General features: G+C 32.6%; 1 protein-coding gene across 7 annotated transcripts in view; it reads right to left on the bottom strand.

The window, feature by feature from the left end:
- Positions 1-859: 859 nt before the first annotated feature.
- The window catches only part of LOC135212074 (uncharacterized), a 155,040-nt gene continuing 140,825 nt past the window's right edge, over positions 860-15,074 (bottom strand). For all 7 annotated transcript variants that reach the window (XM_064245423.1, XM_064245427.1, XM_064245422.1 and 4 more), the window contains 5 exons: positions 14,674-14,847; positions 13,363-13,506; positions 10,354-10,491; positions 10,132-10,217; positions 860-9,115 (listed from right to left, as the gene is read on the bottom strand). In XM_064245423.1, the coding sequence (XP_064101493.1) occupies positions 10,176-10,217; positions 10,354-10,491; positions 13,363-13,506; positions 14,674-14,847 (498 nt within the window). In that variant the 3' untranslated portion in view covers positions 860-9,115; positions 10,132-10,175. The remainder of the gene's footprint in view (positions 9,116-10,131; positions 10,218-10,353; positions 10,492-13,362; positions 13,507-14,673; positions 14,848-15,074) is intronic.

The raw sequence follows: 15,074 nt of genomic DNA, 5'->3' as shown, positions 1-15,074 counted from the left end.
CCAATTTCTACTCATGCACAGCCAATTATCAAGTTAAACTTTCAGTTTAAGAGTCTCGTGCTCTACCGACTGAGCTAGCCGGGCTTATTTTCAGTTTATTTGGAAGCCAGTATCGTGCTACCTTATAAATTTTCTTTAAAAATCCTTAAATTGTTCAATTGGATTCAGAAAAGTTTCATGAATATTGCATCAGTGCTATTTGTTGGTAGTTACAGTCTTTGGGAAGATATCTTCCTGAAAATATTACTTTCAGTATGATGGCTCTAGACCAACTGTCAGATTAAAAAAGAAGATAATTATATTGAGGTTAATTATTTAGTTCCATTTTCTCTCTTCAGTTTATTGTTATGCTACTAAGGTTGGCATTTTTATACCCTTACTTTGAGTAATTAAGTGGGAATCCAAATCTATCTTAGCCTTGGTTAGTGAATTCTTTTTTACCTAAGTTACAAAAAAAAAGTAAATAAAACTCAGATACAAAAAAAAAAATGAATAAAACTAATGGAAACATAATTTCCATCCCAGATAGACTTTTTATGGTGGCTGGCTATTGATAACAATGGTTTCTTCCAACCTCCAGTTAAAACCAAGCTCTCACATTAAACAAAACGTGCGGCGTTTCTTAAAATAAATGTTAGCTTTTGACTTACTGTTCTGTACAGTTTACATTTGCAAAAACTACCAAGTCATAGTTGACCCACATGTGATAGATTTGCCATGAAAAGTATTCCCTTGATAAAAATATATTCTCTGTGCATAATATTCCTATGTACTATGTAATACTGATCTGTTTTCATGGGAGTGCACTATGTCCACATATAAGAACTTTAATGTTCAAATTTGAGGTTAAATTGAATAATTATACGATTTCACCATATTTATTAAAAAATGATTCAATATAAACAGCAAACCAATACAAATATTCCACCAGTCATACACACATTTAAGCAGGGGGATAGCCATTTGTAGAGCTAGCAAAATTCTGATGCTTTAGAATTTTTCTTATAATGATCTTCAGTGAAACTATATATATATACATATACTGTATAGGGCTTATAGCAACTGCTGACTGTAGTTACCACAAGGCAGAGGGATATGGCTAGCATAAATCAATCATTCGTGGTGTTGTCAAGTCTGGTTGTTGTTGTGTTCTGTAGCAACATCAACATAAAGAATCTATGAGCTAGTGGAGGATCTGGAGAAATAGAAAAACTGCTGTTCAAGAAAGCATGAATCCTACCCATCTTCTCTTGAACAGTAAACTGTACATCATCATTTACACATAAAACAGCTAATAACAGCGTGACAGACAACAAAAATTCCTTATCAAACATATAACATCATGGTTTATGCACAGACAAAAACATATATATTTAATTCTTACTCTTTAACTTTAATTTTTACTTCGCAGTACTTGTCTCAAGACTTCAAGCCCATTTCCCACTGTGGAGACGACAGGCCGAATTTTCTACAACGTGGCAGTGACTGCTGGTTATTCGGGCCAGATCAGAGTCTGCACCTCGCTGTTAATTTTTTTGAGTAATTTTTGGATAAGAATTTTTTATATAAACCTTAGATAAATTCTCCAGGTACTCAGTTCCCGTTCTAAACCTATCACAATGGATATGACCAGGGAGGAACATATTACTGCCTTACATTTGCATACACACTTGTTGCTGAGTTAACTTAGATCTGGAAACCAATTCATAATTAAAACTTACAAATACTTGTTCAGGCATATTACAAAATAATTAAAGAACTTTTACTAAAACCTCCTTGGAGAGTTATCAAATTCACTGTGTTGAAACTATACATATTGGTCAAGCTTAGGTATTTTAAATGATGTAAAACTGCTTGGTTACATATTAACATAATCAATATGTGCAGTACTTTTATTTTTTTTTTAAATATTTAAAGCTAAATAGTATTTTAAAATAACTGTTAATTGAGTTTGAGCTTTTATATGATGGTGAAGCTCTGTAACAATAATTTTTATTTTAGCAACATTTCAGCTAACATTCATACCAGTATGCTCTGAACTGCAAAAGTATCAGATGTTAGTGATGTAAATCACTCAAAACTACACTAAGCATGTGAATAACACATGTAAAAATAAATATAAATAAATAAAACTACACTATATCACCACAAAGCTGTTTAGAATATGTCTAGAGTATCAGGCTCCTAAATGACTAAGTTCTTTGATATTAAGAAATATCCCTGATTATGTGCTGTGATTTTACTGTAATTACCAAGTATATCAAGGCAATAATCTATTCTAAGATAGTACAAGGGAAATCAAGTTATACCTTTATTGTATTTTTTAAGTCTTCCACATGAATAGTATACATTTTTATCTGGAAATAAATAAAAATACTGGACAGGAATAAAAAGTCCCTTGTAGATATACTGTAATTATAAACTGGGATATCAGTTATGATAAACACCACAGTGCATTGATGTAACCAATTTTAAAAATACTGATTCATCAAAATATCTTCCTTGAAAGAGTCCCAAAAATATGAACATTTGTAAAAATTTAAAGGAAATTATGCTGATAAATTCTGATTATCTTAATTATTTGAGACTGTGATATCATGCAAATGTCTCAAGATCCTGATGACATCAAATGATGCTATCTGTAGGAACTAATAAATAAACACCGTTAATGTTTTGACATCAGGTAACATTGGATTGAAATCTATTGGGGGAGTGGTTTAACTATCTGCCATACAAATAGATGCTGTTCAAGAAGAATAATCTAAAGTAGAAAATCATAACAAATTTTGCCTATTTTCCCATACATTTTTTTATGCAGTAAAAATAGCAATAGTATATACATATAAATCTCAATGGAATCAAAATTTATCATGTATTTTCATGGTGCAAAAATAATTAGTTAAAGAATATTAATGTTTTTAAAAGAATGTCTACATAGACCAAATAAATTTGTTCACGGCTAACTTCAATGCATCTTTCTGATCAAAATGTTTTGCTTTCCATTTCAAAGATAGTACCCTAAAGATTATAATCAATTTGCTTTAAAATGAGATTAAAACCAGTATTCTATCATGTAAAAAAAAATGTACAGCCAGCAATAAAAGAAAACTCTCATAAGACACGAACGAGCCAAAGCAGTATATTTTTCACCAAAGACAAGTTTTGGACCCAACCAAAAATCTTGGTTAATGTTGTTTTTCTTAGTAATTTTCTTTTTCTGATTTATGAAGTCAGGCCAAAGTCAGATACTGGTTAATTTTAACTGCTAATGATGGGGATTTGGTTATTTCCAAAAATCTTAGTAATATAAAGCTATCATTTGCTACTATGTATTTCAATAAGGTTTCCATGGAGTATCAATAAAGTTGTCATGTTGATAATATCAGTAGATGTCATGTATAATACAAATAGTATCAAAGAAACTGAAAATTATTAAGTAATTTGATGTGATTTTGTTCCAAGAGAGTAATAATAATAATAATAAAGTGATAAAGAAAAACCACAGAAACTGTGACTAATATGCTGCACTTTGATGAAACTTGAGTACTTTAAATGTGAGGAAGCCTTTACAGCTCAGGTAAAGAAAAAATAATGCTACAACAGTAACCAAGCTGACTCACAGTTAAGTGAGTTATAGCTCCCTCAGAGTCAAGTTGCAAGTTTCTTTTTTGATGTAATGAACTATATTCTTATTGATGACTTTGCTACACTGAATTCCATTCAGTACAGTACCTGCTGTTAAAAAGTTTTACCAGGACATTATATTATAAGCACCAGAATATCCAGTACATGAGTACCGTACCTTTCAAAATTCCAACATACTATAATGGTTTATTTATTCCCAGTTTGAAGCTTTTGTTTAATCTACTACAGCTAAGTACTTTAAATGAGAGAAAAATTACAGCATAGTGAATGTAAGCTTTGTGAGTGCAAGGGAAGTCTGATACTCAAAGCCATATTTCTAAACAGTTAAGGTTATTTGCATGGATCTTAGAAAATAAACAATTCTATAAAAATAAATTAAGACAAAATTGTGCCACTCTATGCATCTTTGGCTACACACACTTTCCTGAGCAGGCTCTAAAGCACACGTTTGCTGCATAGATCATTCATAACCTTGACATGAAAATTAAAGCATTATCAAAATATGTCCTCCCTGGTCACAGTAATTAAGGGTCACACTTTTAGACAGACTGCCAGGAAAAGGTGCCAGATTTAAAATCCTATCAGCCTCCACACTCAAACCATGAATTGTAGATGTGAGGGGAGGGGCTTGGATAACTGACAAATGTTGCTGATCTTCTCTCTATAAGTATAACCCTAGAAATGCTGTCCAGTATAACCATCATCATTTCTGTTTGACTTCACTAATTCATTCATCAAAAGCACATAATTGAACAGGTACACAGATACTTCATAAGGTAGCTTAGACTTTGGCAATCATAGGAAAGTTAATAATAATAATAACTTATGTATCAAGAGAAATTAGTCTGGATCTTCTTATACCCTGCAGTTGATGATGACAAAATGATACGATAAAGTCTGATGGAGAACTGGACAACATCCTCCATTTTTGAAATGCAACTAGTAATGCTCTTCCCAATATTAATGAAGGGTTCTTCACTGAACTGACTTTAGAAACCTTAATATAGAAAATATCCTTTAAATCCTGCTGTTCACATTGAAGAGAATAACTAGTTACATCACGTCATGAAATGTACATCTCATGGCCTTAAGCCAACACAGTTCAGTAGGTCGTCTTACGAGTAGGCTAATGGTCATTCGAGAGACTGCATTTCTCTTTACAGAAGAAAGTAATGATGAAGCAGCAATATATAGGAAAGAACTTTAGCCTACCCTTCCAACCCATGCAGTTGTGGGTACTGAAAATGAACCTCCATTTACATGGAAAGGGGGCAGTAAGAGACCAGTGTTCCATTGAGACGCACCACTCCACCTTGCTTCCAAAAACCATTCTTATATCCAATATCCCTTACGTGAAAATGAAGGCCATTTTCTAGTTATCACAACTCTACAATTTTCCTTAAACTCGATTAAAAAAAACACTTATTAACATTGTTCCTCTGAGTTTAGTATCTGTATGACTGATTGAGTTGAAATTCAATTTTTGTAGGGTTACTGTTGGTCTCCACATCTACCATTACATTTAATCCATTTTCTTTGTTAATTCCTTCATAACTGAAGCCTAGAAAAAAAATATATATATATATTTACAACTTAAGGTACCTCGAAGCCCTTGCTGGCATGCTCTTATTCAGTCATACATTTCCAATGTATATGACATTTTCTCAGGATAGCGCAATCACAATAAGTTATTGAGGATTTTCACAGCTATACCTCTCGGAGAAGTTTGAATCTTTCCCTACATCTATGTAAATTGTGAACTGGAGTTGACAAATTGTTTGCTTGTTTTGTAATTATATGTCAAGATAAAAAGATGTCTTTTCTGTTATTAGTAGTAATGACAATAGTGATAAACCTTGGTATTTAAGTATATTCAAAGGTAGAAATGACAATGACATATTCATGTTCAAGTCACTTCAAATACAGTGTTTTAAGTGATACATTGTATTACACAAAGCAATGCTCAAATGCAATTGGAAACTATTATCATCATCATTTGGCAGAATATCCTGTAAGGAAGACTTCCCTATTTGCCAATGATTTCATAAAATCTATTGAATATTTGTTGGATCAGCACCAAAATACTACTACAACATGAACTGTATTTGTACTGAAGCTGCAAAGAGCTCTATGAAAGTTCTCCGAGGAGCATCTATCATTCTTTCACACAGTTACTTTTAAATATTACTCACTCTATTCACATCGTAATAAGATATGAAGCAAACCATTCTCTCTCAACATAAGGGCTACGGTACTACCTTACAAAAAACAAGAAGGCAGAGAAGAGGATGGGGAACATAAATCTAGTATTAGTTTAAATTTTTTTTGAGTGCAGAACTAGTTCTTTCTCTTGTTGTATGGACCAAAGCCCACCAAATAAGACACACATGATTAGCTTCATGAATGCCATACCTAGCAGCAATGGTCCATATCAATGCCAGATATTACCACAGACTGATAGATTTATGCGATAACCTATCCATCTTTGGATGAAATAGAAACTAAATGAAATATGGACATCCTCTACTAATTTCCTACTCTTTACTATGAAACTGTAGCAGCAGTTACACTTAACACCAAGTTCTATTTTTTGGTGATTATTGAAAAACACCTATATGAAACAAGACAGTTTGTGTATGAATAACAAAATGTTTATTATAGTCTGGAAAATACTCAGCCTGGCGTAACCATTATGTAAATTTAACCTCAACTAATGAGATGACATGTTGCAAGTGGAGCTGGTCTTAGAATAAAAGCTACCTCAGTAATCTTTATTAAGTGTGTTTTCAGGACTTCATTGCCAAGAGGAATAACCTACAGTACTATCACCAGTTAAGTGGAAGTTCATAGAAGCTGCCACCGCACGTAATGTAAGACCACTTTTACAGGTGTGTAAATCTAGTCGGGTTATGAACCAATTTTAGATCTTGATTTTTGCAAGTGATTGAATTATATAAAAAGACTAGGAACCTTAACCATAAAACTCCAAATGTCTAATTTCTTCACAACATTTCAGTAGATCTACACTGCATTTCAAGAAACTGGTTTGGTGTGTTTTAACTACCAACTACGTACTGAATTTTAATTACAGCCTTGTACTTTTGTAAGTAGTGGAAGAGGTGTATATAGAACATTATACCTGATGAACTTATTTTTCTACAGGGCACAGTTTTTACCAAGTATTCAGACTGCCTAAAACACTAATTTATTGTTATTGTATGTAAAGAGGTAGCATATGTAAAATCTTGTTATTGTTGACTTATAAAAAGGGTTTCTTGATTCTTCAGAGCAGTTTGTTTTGCATTTTTCTTAGTTATCTGTTGATGGACATGCTAAGGAAATAAAAATTTTATATTTTTCTGTTTGTCTTGTAGTGTCTACTTCAAATTCATCCTACTTCAGAGATTCAAGCCAAATTGACTAATGAAAAAAAAATCCCTCATAAATCTAAACCTATCTGAGATGAACCATAGGCCATAAACATAAGAGCAGTAAGAATATACTATCCTCCACATGTAAGTACATATTTTAAAGACAGAATGGAAAGGATGAATGGATGGGAGTAGGGAGTTCTTCACTAGATTTGATGTGCCTCTTAAAAGTGTAACACAAAACAAGGAGCACATAAACATTCACATAGGTTTGCCAACAGGTGACTCAGTAATTCAGTGACATATTGAGTAGAAGTCAATCTGTAGGGTACACTCTCTTAGCTCTCATATGTAAATATGATAATGAAGGATAAATTCTTAGGCTGACCTCCAGTAGGGGACCAAGTATGGCTTCATTTACCCTTGACAACCAAAAACTTCATAATTATTATGTAAAAGTAAAAATTATTAAAAATCTACAATTTTTTTATGACTGATTAACAAATGATTAAGCAAATGATGATGAAATTTTAATATTTTTTCATCACTGACTGAAATTTTCAGCTTGAAGATTTGGAGTATCAATAACTAAGTGCACAGCAGTATAAGAAAAAGTTTCAAAGCAGTTAGCTTTGACATACTGCTCATCAGATCTTTTCTAACTTAGAATGTTTTCATGGTACTCAAGTTCAGAAGTAACATTGATACTTGGCAACCATAAGGAAGTTATTGTCGGAGGGTCATGATTCCTGATAACATACAGTTATAACCAAGGTCTTGAATGACCTGAGTACATTCTTAGCACTTTTAAACCCTTTTGAAAAAAGGCTATCATGGATCTATTCATATCAAAAGGAACAGCTCCTCTCAACTGAAAGAGGGATTTTACTGACGAGTTTTTTATTTGTTGCTAAATCCAAAATCTTATTTATATAAGTTAACTAGATAATGCATTGTTCTAACCACTAAAAAATTCTGCTACTCTACTTTTTTAATTTTATTTTTTGTTATTAAAAATGGATCAAACTTTTATTTAAAACATTTAGTTAACTTTTGAGGACAAAATTAAAGACAAATTTATTGATATGAAATTCAAGAACGTACCAAAATGCCTTTTCATTTGCATCTGGAAGTGTTTCAAGTGTGCTTCTGAATATGTTTTATTGACATAATACCTACAAATTAGTCTTTTAATATTAAATTATTTCCTGGGCTGGACTTAACTAAATTTACACCTCACCCTAAAATGTTGACTAACATGGAGGATTATCAAAATCTAATACAGTTTTTTCAGGTAAGAAAGTTAACATTCTCTTGAAACTTAAAATGAAATGTATTGTAAAAGTTACTGTTTATCCACTTTTTAAAACACATTCCAGATTTGAGAGAACTTGTGTCAAGGCAATCCCAGGTGCCATTGTAAAATATTCAAATTAAAAAAGTAGACTTATATACAATACACTACAAGCGGTTCAAGGCATACTACCGTAATTTGATTTTTTTACATCACAGTAATGTCATAACCTTTTATGCCTTTTCTAGTAACTACAGTTTTAGTTTCAGTGAAGTTTAAAATCAGTTCTTCATACCTCCCTATACAGTTGGGAATGAACAACCTCCTAATGAAGGATTGAGATTGAATGTCACACCTGCCATGGCATTTACCACAAATTCTCTATAGATGGTTTCAAGGGAAAAGTAATTTTCGAGGGCTTTAGATGTCTAATATTTATAAAGCTACAAATGGCTTTCAAAAAATTAGGCTGGGAGATTACATGCTACAGTACTTACAATGGCACAGCCTGAAGGTTTTGTATATAAAACAATGTCAGTCTTCTCCTTGTATAAAATGCACTTTGATATCACAGAATTGTGTGTATCTCACACATTATTTTAAGGGGGCTAAACCCACTCATCAAGTAACAAATGGATTCACTGTTGCTTATGCTACATTACAATAGAAAATATATCCATACAGGAAAAATATATTGACATATGACTCCACAACTTCCAAGGGAACAAATATTTCCAACATAGCCTTGTACAATTAGAACTTAATATGTAGTAATGTAACATCTGGCATCCCGCTCTGCAGAAATCTGGAAAAGTAAGCAAAAGTAAGTAGTTATTACAAAAAGGTATTCCTTAAAATATCTTCTTTAAGCCTTATAGACCAAATAAATATAAAATTTATTTAACTGAAAACTGTAAAATTGGATATTTTCTAAAATTTCATAAAGCAGTATAAAAAACTAATGTAGCATTTATAAGTTACCACACAATAGTATACAAAAGTGTCCAGACAGAACCCTGACAATGGTGAGCACACAACCCCCCGCAAAAAAAAAAATCCTTCACCCTAAAATATAAATTCCTAACTGCCTTAATGCAATCACTTGTTGTCAGTCATAATGCACATCTCTGGTAAATTTTTCATAAAAATTCACACACAACTTGTGCATAAGCTTTTATGATTTTCAGTCCTCTTGTATAGATTTCTAATATAGTTTATTATTTGTTTCCTTACTTATATTTCCATACTAGGGTGCTACTTTCTCTATTGGAGTCATTGGGCTTGTAGCAATATGCTTTTCCCTCCAGGGTTGCAGATTAGTTAGTAAAGAAAATTATACAAACAATAATACAGTATACTTAGAATAATTCATTGTTTGCATAACTGATATCCTCAGTTTTCCAATGGTGATGTTCACTTCCCATAACTTACTTTCCTAAAATGGAATTCACCTTGAATACTTATTTAAGCTGGTGCTCAACATGGCTGTAAACTCCTGGGCTAATTATAAAGTCAACTAAGTATTCTTGATATATACTATTATCACTTTCCATATGTATGGTTTACCATCAGAATACCAAAAGGCACTGTATGTCCTGTCAATCTTTAGATTTACTACTTATTTTTGAAAGAAAAAGACCATACAAGTTAAAATAAACATTTCACTTGATGTAGCACTCTTCATAAATGAACATGAAATACATTCTTCAAGAATGTATCCAATCTGTCTTATAAATACTGTAAGCTAACTTTAAAATAATTTTGTGTTCAGTTGGTATAGTATATATATGTAAGTCTAAACAGTGAAGACAGTTTTCTCACCTGGAGGTACAATCTGGGATAATTGGACGATTGTTAACCACAAATTAATTGCTACAGTGCTCCGAGTGCTCCTCCCATGCTGCAACCTAATAGAAATAGTCAGTACTATTAATCACTTACGGCCCACATACTGTGAAATCACTATACATAACACATCCACTTTTATAATATTCTGTATTAATGTCCATATAAAGAAATATAAAAATATGCACAAAATCTAACCTGACAATCCCTAGAACAGTACCACTGGTTACCGCAACCAGCGCAAACAAACTGTGCTCGCTGCTTATGGCACCCTTGGCATTTAGGGTTGCCACTGCCTTCTTCTTGGTGGGTAGATTTCTTGCTTCGACTTTCAGGCTAAAATGAAAAAAATTTAGGTAAAACAAAACTCAAACCCAACATTTTATAAAATATAATTGACCATTTGTGCAGTAAATGCCAGGCAGGTAAACAGTAAAAAAAAAAAATGGGATTTTGTTAATTGTGAAGCAGGAATATAATTTAAAATATACATGAATGTTTACAATAAAATTGAAACAAATATCAAAGTAAAGTAAATAAAATACTGATGTCAAAAAGAGGGGAAAAATAAGAAGAAAATAATCAAAACAAATTTTAAAAAATTAAAATAATGAAAATGAAAGAATATTGATTGAGTCAAGAATCTCAGGGAATTTTGTAGAAAAGTTTGCCCCAAGTATTTTGTTATTTTCAACCTTCCTTCTGGGAGCACATTTAAACAATCAGTGCTCACAGACCAACTGCTCTATTGCTGAAATGTTTGAAACTCTACTTGGCACTTAATTTCTAAAACAATAAGAATTTCACAATCTTCTGTTTGAAAAACATTATAGATTCCATAATGGTCAACTGGTGATCATATATCCTACCTAATACTTATGCAATCACCCTTGTAGGAACTTGAGGAACTCCTCATGTCTTTACTCTTTACTATAAAATTGTCTGGCTTATGAGACCCAGTTAGCCAAAATGCCAGCTTATAGCTTTATTCATCTCTTTACTATACTCATTTTGCCTTTTTCATCAGAATGGTCTATTTCTGTTGTGAATGGCAGTGATACATTTGCTCTCTCTATTTCCACTGTTGTCCTTCAAGGGTCTCTCTTTTTTTTTTTTTCCCCCCCAAACCCTTTCACTTCCTTCTACCTCCAAATAATCTCTTTCCTTATGCATTCACATGTTGATGATTTTAGTGCTCGCAAATTATCTTCCTTTCCTTTTAATCCTCTCTAGAAGAATGTTAATCTCCATTTGCTTGATGTCATACTATTAATGTGGTCTTCAGTTATATCTGATTGGGTCAAGTGAAGCCTTTGTTTATACTTCTAAGATCAGTCTCCCTCCCATGTCTGTCTTGTACATCTTATAATTTTGAAATGTTACAAAACTTGGAAATTAAGCTGTTCTGACCTATCAGTATTCAGTCTTAAAAGTAAATGATGAGAAGTCTTGGAAAGATTTGTAAACCCAAAATATTTTAGGGTAACAAAAAGAAATGTTAAAAGTTAATTTTTTAATACAAAACAGTTACTTTCTGATAGCCTTAAATGTGTGCCAACTCAATTTACCAGACATGCTCAAAAACAGAAGAGCTTCTATCTTGCTGTCTGTACTTTTTTATTCAAAAAATATTCTAACAGTAGTAAAATAATTCTAAATTTTCAAACTTTCTGCCAAGACAGTGGAGTCGGGAGGGACCTGTAAATTTTTGTAAATAAATGGGTTTCTATTTAGTTGGTACAACTCTTGTCATTTGTACAATATCAGGCTAGTTGTCATTTGTACAATATCTGGCTAGTTGAATTATATGAAATACTGGTTCATGAGCCATCAGGCTAACAAGGGAGCATGAAAATGGACAGGTATCATGTCAGAAAGACTATAATTTTATACTGGTCAAAACTCAACATAATTGGGGAAGAGTTCTACATTGAAGGTTAATGCTTGAAGGTTATGAGGATGAAGAGGAAGTCAGAGAGGCCTGCATCAGCACAAGAGGAAGAGAGAATTTGAGTAGCAACACTGATAAGGCCCATAGGGAAATATGAAAAGCCTTATGAGTTAGATCACTCAAATAGAATTCTCCAAAGTTACAGACTCATCACTTGATGACTGGCTCTCTGACCAATTGGTGCAACTTACATGTTAACTGCAGATTCCATAAGCAATTATATGGCTAAACATATGTCTTGTTTACCCTGTCTCTCTTTCTTGCTAGTGTATTGTTATTTTATTCTGAGTTTTAACAAAGTTAATATCCCCAAACAAAATGGAACTAATTGTTCATCAGCAAACAAACTGCATCGCATGTTTATCAAAGATATCAACCTAAGCTCAAGGGAGCAACAAGTTCTGTGTAAAAGAATTTATTATAGCTTAAATTTACAAGCAACATGGAAATTCACTAAGTACTGAAGTATTACTTAATGACAGATGTATGAAAAAGAGTACGTACTTTGTTTTTGAAATATGCAAAGCCAGGAAAAAACAAAAGGCCAAACAGCCCTATTCTATTAGTATACCAAACTAAAAGTGGTATGGAAAGAAAACCTAGGCCAGCTGAAAAAGTGGCTGTTTGAAAGAGTTACACCACCACTTACTTTGACCATTACCTACCATCTGAAACTGTTTCCATATGGAACACATATTATTGGAGTGGTATTAATGGAAAAGACAAAAATATCCCACCACCATAGTAAAACTAATGGAAATGGGGAATGAACTGTTAAAGGAAATGGGAATTCCAATGTGAATTGAGCATGAAAATTCTGGGAGCATACAAAATAGGTGTGCTTGAGCTGACAGGTGTTTTTGGAATCATTTGACCACTTTTGGAAGGTGCTTTGGAGCATGGCTGTGCCAACAATGTGCTAACAACATTGTTAGTATTTCTGGTAAATATGCTGCCCTACATTCAAGGCCATCATTAAATGATGGGTGGCTTAAACTCATTTAAACACATAAAGCACAATATTTAGTGTTAATATTGCCATTTTGGCAATACGTATTAACACTTATGATGTTGATGCTTATCTCAGTGTGTCAAAGTGTTTAGTTTTTACGTCATACAACATATTACTCTTTTTAAACTACAGTAAAGTGAAATCTATAATTATTGAGCTATTTACAGGAAAAAACCAAGATGTGACTGAATATTATATGACCGAATCAGCTGCTTATGGAACATATTAACCAGGATTTTCTTACTTGCGAATGGGCTGCTGTCTTTTCTTTGACAGTGGTTGTAGAGCCACCAGATAAGAGTGCAGAGAGTGTGAGGTACTGGGAGTTGGAGACTTCTACACCTGGTTTGTTAGCACCAGATGCACTATTTCGAGACTCTAACAGCAGCTGTAAAGAAATATTATACAGGATTTGAATATTCTTACTTGACAATAATGGAAATGGAAGAAAATAAAGTTCTCATCACAGGATATTGATATTTCAAAATATCTTTTCTCAGTTCACTGCACTTTTAGTTTTAGTGTTATTATTTTGGATTTTTTATATTTACCAGGTGATGAATAAGATTCTTTTAACCATGGAAAATAGTTTTTACTCCAAAATTTTGTTTCATGACATCATAAGAATGTTAAAAAATTAAAATGCTGAAGAGATAGCATTGTTCAGTTATCACACATTTTCAGTTCAAGGTTTTAGAAAATGTAAGTGTTTACTATTAATCCATGTATTTTCTAGTGAATCTATTATGCCTTGTTTTTTCTACATGTCACAAAGGAGGCTAAGTTTTCAATTCCAGAATGGGGATACAGTGAAGTACATATTCTGTATGCATTCTTATGGAGTATTCCCTATGACTTGCATAACAAGCTTTCACAGGAAAGAATACCTAAATGTAAAATCTGCATGAAAAGATATGAGCTTGACTGAAAAGAAATAAAACTGATAAATTTAATTCTTTTCTATCTAAACGCATTTTTTTTATACAGTAGAACTGATAAATTTAATTTTCTATCTAAATGTTTTCTTTTTATATAGTATATGTTTCTAAGGATACCTTTTACTAAAACCAATCAAATCAACAGAGGTGACATAAAATAATTCCTACAAATTGTAACCCCAATGCCACCATTCTAAGGCATTTCTGGTGAAAACTGCTGAAAAGTTTTTGAAACATGGCAGATTTTAATACGACTCACATTGAAGATATGGTAAAAAAAAATTACTCCCACATAGCTAAAATCTCAAGGACTTAACAAGTGTAATTTCTGAACAGATTAAAGAATCCCAAGACTTTTCTGTCATTTTATTGCATGTGAAGCTCGTTTAAGATTGTATTAGTTCATGGATCATTACTTCTTTTATATATTCAAAACTCTACACAGTATAGTGATAATGTTTAATGAACTGTTTTTGCTATTGTATTGCTCATGCTTTTACTTGGCTATTCTTCACCTGTGTACATATATTTGTTTTCTTATATATTATATTATTACTTCACATACATTTGCCCAACAAAATATAAGCTAATCAACATATGTGAGTGCTACCTCTTACCTTTGCTAAAGCAGAAGGAGCTTCTAATGAACTTTTAGATGTAGGGAGAGCTGAGGAGGTAGGGACGGTGGATGGCAGAGGTGGCGTCTGATCCCTGTTGGCAGGTGTTGATTCTCGGCTGCTCTCAGATCTCTTAGCACTGCTCTCACCACCTCCAACAGGGAAAATTGAAATCTGAAAAATGTTAGCAATAAATGTTATATTTATTTCTGGAATTATAAACTAATGGGTCTTTTGAATTTCACTGAAGTTTACATAATTCTTAAAGTTGTGGCCTGTTCCAGTAATATCTCTACTATATGTCAATTTAGTTTGGTACATGACAGCATAGTGTAGCAATTACATCAAGTCAATAAAGACCCTAACATTTTATCAAATTTCACATGACACTACATAGTATT

Source organism: Macrobrachium nipponense, chromosome 40, assembly GCF_015104395.2.
Source record: "Macrobrachium nipponense isolate FS-2020 chromosome 40, ASM1510439v2, whole genome shotgun sequence".
Classification (NCBI taxonomy): Eukaryota; Metazoa; Arthropoda; class Malacostraca; order Decapoda; family Palaemonidae; genus Macrobrachium; species Macrobrachium nipponense.
Note: the sequence above shows the minus strand (reverse complement) of the source record. Positions and strands in the feature narration are given on the sequence as shown.